Source organism: Sardina pilchardus, chromosome 2 (assembly GCF_963854185.1).
Source record: "Sardina pilchardus chromosome 2, fSarPil1.1, whole genome shotgun sequence".
In the NCBI taxonomy this organism is placed as follows: domain Eukaryota; kingdom Metazoa; phylum Chordata; class Actinopteri; order Clupeiformes; family Clupeidae; genus Sardina; species Sardina pilchardus.
In genome coordinates, this window is record NC_084995.1 from 46,805,464 (window position 1) to 46,813,256 (window position 7,793).

Below are 7,793 nucleotides of genomic sequence, written 5' to 3' on the forward strand. Positions count from 1 at the left end.
TATTTGAATTCTGGAACTAATATTTACTCTTTTTCTTTGCTTTGTGTTTTTGTACTCTACAGGAGCAGTGAGGAAGAACACTGTGTCTGGGAAGGCCACCGACGCAGAGATCAACCCCCACGCGATAAGGGGGTTCATCCTGGCTGGTGACCGCGGGGGTGGACGACGTGCCTGGTCAAACCCACACCCACACCCACACCCCACGGAGCACCCTACTGAGCACCCTACTGAGCACCCTACTGAGCACCCTGCTGAGCACCCTGCTGAGCACCCTACGGAGCACCCTGCTGAGCACCCTGCTGAGCACCCTACGGAGCACCCTACTGAGCACCCTACTGAGCACCCTACTGAGCACCCTACTGAGCACCCTACGGAGCACCCTACTGAGCACCCTACTGAGCACCCTACTGAGCACCCCACCCTACTGAGCACCCTACTGAGCACCCACACCCTACTGAGCACCCTACGGAGCACCCACACCCTACTGAGCACCCTGCTGAGCACCCTACTGAGCACCCTACTGAGCACCCTACTGAGCACCCTACTGAGCACCCTACTGAGCACCCTACTGAGCACCCACACCCTACTGAGCACCCACACCCTACTGAGCACCCACACCCTACTGAGCACCCTACTGAGCACCCTACTGAGCACCCTGCTGAGCACCCTGCTGAGCACCCTACGGAGCACCCTACTGAGCACCCTACTGAGCACCCTACTGAGCACCCTACTGAGCACCCTACGGAGCACCCTACTGAGCACCCTACGGAGCACCCTACTGAGCACCCTACTGAGCACCCCACTGAGCACCCTACTGAGCACCCACACCCTACTGAGCACCCTACTGAGCACCCTACGGAGCACCCTGCTGAGCACCCTGCTGAGCACCCTACGGAGCACCCTACTGAGCACCCTACTGAGCACCCTACTGAGCACCCTACTGAGCACCCTACACCCACACCCTACTGAGCACCCACACCCTACTGAGCACCCTACGGAGCACCCTACTGAGCACCCTACTGAGCACCCTACTGAGCACCCTACTGAGCACCCTACTGAGCACCCTACTGAGCACCCTACTGAGCACCCTACTGAGCACCCTACACCCACACCCTACTGAGCACCCACACCCTACTGAGCACCCTACTGAGCACCCTACTGAGCACCCTACTGAGCACCCTACTGAGCACCCTACTGAGCCATAGGGTTCCGCTGACGTCCAGGGCCGGCCGTTGCGCTGAGAGGGCTTTTGGTGAATGGCTGTCTGGTTCAAGAGGCAGCCATTGGTGCTGTTGGCACCTTGGCACCTTTTATGAGCCTGGAGCAGAGATGTGGACAGCAGGAGAATAGGGGGAATCACAGCTCCTGTCAGAGTGCCTCCCCGACATCACACACACACACACACACACAGGGCTCGTTCAGCCTGCCTGACACCACACGCACACACACACACACACACCGAATAAAATAATGTTTTTTTGAAAATTACACATTGTGTGAGTATTTGTTTGAGCCTGAATTATCTGATAGCTATCGCAGGGGCCAGATGAGCCCCAAATGTAAAATATGAGTCGCGGATCTGGGCCAGATCCGCGCCAAATGTAAAATGTGAGTCGCGGATCTGGGCCAGATCCGCGCCAAATGTAAAATGTGAGTCGCGGATCTGAGCCAAATGCCATGCCATTAATTACGGTGTTGGGGCAGTTCTGGCCCGGATCTGTCTCTGATCCGTAATTTGGATCTGTTCTGGTATTGGGCCGTTGGAAAAAAAGACCTCGGCGCAGATCCGTAAATCGGGTTTGGGCCAAATGCAAGTGAAGATTTGGCACAAATACATTTTGCTGTCTGGGTATAGCTGGTATAGATAGATAGATAGATAGATAGATAGATAGATACTTTATTGATCTCCAAGGGGAAATGATGTGAATTATAATAAGGTAAGTTACCTCACACACAGGCTACAGTAATTTAGTAATCAATTGAGCATTGCATACCTAGTTCAAATGAATTGAATATATGAATTTGAAATGATAGGCTAGCCTACTTGAATGAATTCTAGCAGAAACTCATATTTTGAGTGTCATATTTTTATACAGGTAGCCTACTAGCAGAAACTCTTGTGTCATATTTGCATATAGGTAGCCTACTTGTAGAAATTCTTACATCATATTTGTATACAATTGAAGCCTACTAGCAGAAACTCTTGTGTCATATTTGCATATACTGTAGGTAGCCTACTTGTAGAAATTCTTACATCATATTTGAATACAGTTGAAGCCTACTAGCAGAAACTCTTGTGTCATATTTAAATTCTTGCATCATATTTGTATACAATTGAAGCCTACTTGGATAAACTTGTGTGTCATATTTGTATATACTGTAGGTATATACAGTAGGTTGTATGTTGGTAGCTACTTGGATAAGGAGATCATGTAGCCTACTCCATAGCCACGACCTCTGATCAGTGAGCCCAACACTTGTGCACTTGGGATTTATCTGTCCCGGTCCGTCCCTGGTCGTGTGTGTGTGTGTGTGTGTGTGTGTGTGTGTGTGTGTGTGTGTCTGTGTGTGTGTGTGTGTGTGTGTGTGTGTGTGTGTGTGTGTGTGTGTGTGCGTGTGCGTGTGCGTGTGTGTGTGTGCTCCTAAGAGAGAGAATGTTGAAGTGTTGAAGAGCATGTTTCATGACTGAGTGTGTGCGCATGACGAGCTTGCCCTGAACGTATTTCCTCTCAGTGAACGGCTCGCTCGCGTGCCCTCCATTATATTCACCGTTTGGAACAGCAGGAGGAGCGCGAGACTCCCGGACAGGCATGACTTTCCCACCGAAAAGCGCGGGGCGGGGCCACGTGAGGCTGGAGTTGTTCGGAAGTTTAACTTCCAACTCTGATGTTTACCACTCGCGCCGCTTGTTAACCGGCAAACAACAAACGGCCCGCAGCCAGCGCGAGACACGTAGGCTACTTACGGAGCAACACCGGTTAAACACACGCACTCCAGCCCGAGCGAAATCGTGCATATAGAAGCGGAAAGACTGGCATCTTCTCCCCCGTTTTAGACAAAGAGCAAGAGCGAGAGCGCTGACTCCGAGACGGACATGGATTAACGGATAGAGCCGCTCTGCCTGCCGCCTGCGGCTGTGTGTCGGGCGAGAGGAGAGATGGATCTCGTTCTGCTGGAGGTAAGAATGCAGCGGCTGACATGATTAGGGGAACGTGGTCGCACACGACTCAGTTTGACGGGTTCGTCGGAAGGTTTTGCTTTGTTCACTTCAGGAGTTTGTTTGAAGTCCCCCCCCCCCCATCTTGAGTCGTTTCTCTACCGCGCGGGCTCACCTCACTTACTGACCCGGTTCCTTGCGAGACATGCGCGCGCCGTGTGTGTGTGTGTGTGTGTGTGTGTGTGTGTGTGTGTGTGTGTGTGTGTGTGCCTGTTCTTGTTTGAGGTCCCAGCGGACACTCTGGCATTTCCTCGCCATTTCCCTGTTTCCGCTCTTATTATTAGGACACACACACACACGCACACACACACACACACACACACACACACACACACACACACACACACACACACACACACACACACACACGCGCGCGTTCACATTTACTATATACTACATTTTAACAGCTTACAATTTTCTGGGAAAATAATATTGATTAAAAAAACACCCAACTGTGTAGAAGTTAGTCGTTGCTAAATGCTTTGTAAATGTGCTGGTGAGAGAGTTGTCTGGGAGGGGAGGAGAGGGGTGGACTTCCGTGTTGGAGCAGCTACAGCAGGTGTGGATAAGGTGTGTTCTAACGATCGCTTAAGGTGTGGCTTAGAAGACTGTGAGCGAGACCAAGAGAGAGTCTAGAAACACACAGGTAGAGCCTGTAAATGTCCTAGACTACAAGACTACATACAATATACTATAAACATGTGGTAGTACAGTAGTTAAACCAGGTGAATAAAATATAAGTGTCCTAGACTACATAGGCTTTATAAACATGTGGTAGTACAGTAGTTAAACCAGGTGAATAAAATATAATTGTCCTAGACTACATAGGCTTTATAAACATGTGGTAGTAGTTAATAGAATAGAATAGAATTTATACTTTTTTGATCCTGTGAGGAAAACTCTCTGCATTTAACCCAATTTAACTGAATTAGTGAACACACACAGCACACACACAGTGAGGTGAATCACACACTAACCCAGAGCAGTGAGCTGCCTGCCCAACCAGCGGCGCCCAGGGAGCAGTGACCTTGCTCTTTAGCCGTGATGGACTGGTCGGGGATCGAACCAGCAACCCTCCGGTTCCAAGCCCGAAGCCCTAACCAGTACACCACAACTGCCCAGTTAAACCAGGTGAATAAAATATAAATGTTCTAAACTACATACAATAGGCTTTATAAACATGTGGTAGTAGTTAAACCAGGTGAATAAAATATAAGTGTCCTATAAACATGTGGTAGTAGTTAAACCAGGTGAATAAAATATAAATATGTGGGCTTCTCAGTGCTATCTGTAGTGGTATTGCAGACTAATACAACTGATATCCAATACAATTATAGTTATGTTCTAGCCTGGCTATCACCATAAGCTCATAAATAATACAACTCAAATCCAATACAATTATAGTTATGTTCTAGCCTGGCTATCACCATAAGCTCATAAATAATACAACTCAAATCCAATACAATTATAGTTATGTTCTAGCCTGGCTATCACCATAAGCTCATAATACAACTCAAATCCAATACAATTATAGTTATGTTTTAGCCTGGCTATCACCATAAGCTCATATTTTAAGATTGAACATTAGTCTGGGGAGTCTGCACTTTATTTCTACTGCACAAGAGACGTGATGAATGGGCATCGTTCAAATGACTCTGTGCGCTTGGATGGTCCTTCAACCAATCAGAGCAACGATCCGGTGCATCTTTTGGATAAGCTAGTTTGTGATTGGACGCAAAGGTTGTGGACAGGAAGCAGGAGAGACAGATGTGCAGGTTTCCAGCCTGAGCTGCCGGGCAAAATCCAAATTCACCGGCAGGTCAGGCAGGGTTCACCCAGCCTACACACTTACAACATATATATTAAAGGAACACTTCACCGTTTTTTCATATTAAACAATGTTATTCCCTTAATTAAGATCAGTTGATACATACCTACATTTCAATGCGTGCACTCATTGGCTCTGGCACGCGGCACTACTTTGATAGCATTTAGCTAGCCCAATGCATTCATTAGGATCCAAACAGAGATGAAGTTAGAAGCGACCAAACACCTCCATGTTTTCCCTATTAAAATACAGTTACATGAGTTGTCACACGAATGGCGAATGTTTTCGCGAGGATCTGCTTGGACTGGAGAGAGGCACACTACCGGTGAGATTTCATGAACCAAAAATGCTTCATGCTTTGAGGGAACAACTTGGATTTGGCGCACGTCAACATGTTGGCACAAGTAACATCTTTGCATAATACACAGTAACACGGTAGCCTACAACGGCAGCGCAACACACAGATCATTATTTATAGGCGCTACTCGCAGTGTAGCCTATCGCTGTACCTCCATTATCGTGTTTTCCACCAGCTATTTACGTCTCTACCGGATATAAGGATTTGCTCATATAACAACATCAGCCAACACTTCAAGGGCCACTACAAAGTATCTCGGGGGCCGGATCCGGCCCGTGGGCCGCTAATTGAAGAGCCCTGCACTATAATGTTTGGGACACTGTAATGTTTGGGACACTGTGCACTGTAATGTTTGGGACACTGTGCACTATAATGTATGGGACACTATACACTGTAATGTATGGGATACTATGCACTGTAATGTATGAGACACTGTGCACTATAGGGCTGTCAATCTTCCTCTATTATCCCATTTGAATTTCATTCATTATTATTTTTCTAAATTCGAATTATATTCGAATATTTAATGGTCAATTTTGACTTATTAATATTTACTATTTTTCTATCTACCCACACTGTAAGAACTGGCTTAGCCTGTGTCACTGCCACTATGACATCGTAGTTGACTTGTTTTACGTGATAACTGTCTTGCTAAGTAAATTATAGCCCTTTGCTGACTGAGAAACATTACATTCACGTTACAGAAATAACGGGCTCAGGGGGATTTCACAGTGTGAAAGGTAGACGTGTTTTGGTCCCAGGTTGTCTGAAGCCGACTGCTGAACGACTGCTGCCATTTCAGTTAGCTCGTTGGCTAGTTGGCTAGTTAGCTAGCTAGCATTAGGCAAACTTTCCAAAAAGACGTGCTGGCCTTACTGTCAGACGGTTTTGGTAACATAGCAACAATAAACATTTGACCGAAGCGCTGAGAAAAGGAGGAGGGAGCTCTCAGCAGCACCTAAAGCTGATCGTTTGCTAAATATAGTCAACACTTAAAATAAAAAAAAATTAAAAAAACACATTCGAATTATAATTTTAACATTCGAATAGTATTATTTTTTTTACAAATTCGAATTATATTCGAATACCGAAATTCGTTCCAACAGCCCTAGTGCACTATAATGTATGGGACACTATACACTGTAAATGTTTGGGACACTATACACTGTAATGTATGGGACACTGTGCACTATGATGTATGGGACACTATACACTGTAATGTTTGGGACACTGTGCACTATAATGTATGGGACACTATACACTGTAGTGTATGGGATACTATACACTGTCGACCTGGCTACTGAGGCTACATGATCAGAGAAGATTAGTTGGTTGTTGAAAGGTTGTTGGTCTTGCAGTCCTGGTAGGTGCAACAGACAAGTAGTCAATTTTGATGTTGATGTCATGATGTTTGGCTGGGAGGACCAGCAATTCTGTTTAACTGGAGGTGGTGTGCCTTCATCCATGTTGATATGTCTGAGAGACAGTCTGAGATTCGTGTGGAGACCAAGGGGTCATCAGGTGGGAAAGGACAGATAGAGCTGTGTGTCATCAGCACAGCAGTGGTATGAGAAGCCATGTGAGCAGATGATCTGTCCCAATGGTGTAGATAGCAAAGAGGAGGGGGCCCAGCACTCAGCCCTGGGGGACACCTGTGGAGAGGAAGTAAGGTGCAGACAGCTGTCCAAGCCATGATACCATAATATGGTATATTGTGGAATGTGGTGGTATATTGTGGTACGTTGTACATTGGTACGCTTTGGACAAAGGTGTCTGCAACATAACCGTAACGGTGTGTGATATTTTTATTTACTTTTGCACTATAATGTATGGGACACTATACACTATAATGTATGGGACACTGTGCACTATAATGTATGGGACACTATACACTGTAATGTATGGGACACTGTGCACTATAATGTATGGGACACTATACACTGTAATGTATGGGACACTGTGCACTATAATGTATGGGACACTATACACTGTAATGTATGGGACACTGTGCACTATAATGTATGGGACACTATACACTGTAATGTATGGGACACTGTGCACTATAATGTATGGGACACTATACACTGTAATGTATGGGACACTGTGCACTATAATGTATGGGACACTATACACTATAATTTCACCGTAACCGTAACGGTGTGTGATATTTACATTTACTTTTGCATAAAGAACAGAATGGAAACGTGAAAAGTGGGAAAGAGAGAATGAGAGAGAGAGCGAGAGAGATGAGTTCAGAAATCAGAGAGAGAGACAGAAGAGTTCAGAAATGGGCTGTGTGTGTGTGTGTGTGTGTGTGTGTGTGTGTGTGTGTGTGTGTGTGTGTTTGTTAAGTGTCGGATATCAGGATATCTACTGGAGAATCGCAACTG

The 7,793-nt window shown here is 46.1% G+C and overlaps 1 protein-coding gene across 1 annotated transcript in view; it reads left to right on the forward strand.

The window, feature by feature from the left end:
• Positions 1-2,881: 2,881 nt before the first annotated feature.
• The window catches only part of myo10 (myosin X), a 147,756-nt gene continuing 142,844 nt past the window's right edge, over positions 2,882-7,793 (forward strand). The window contains exon 1 of the mRNA XM_062530835.1: positions 2,882-3,178. Coding sequence (XP_062386819.1) covers positions 3,158-3,178 — 21 coding nt within the window. The 5' untranslated portion in view covers positions 2,882-3,157. The remainder of the gene's footprint in view (positions 3,179-7,793) is intronic.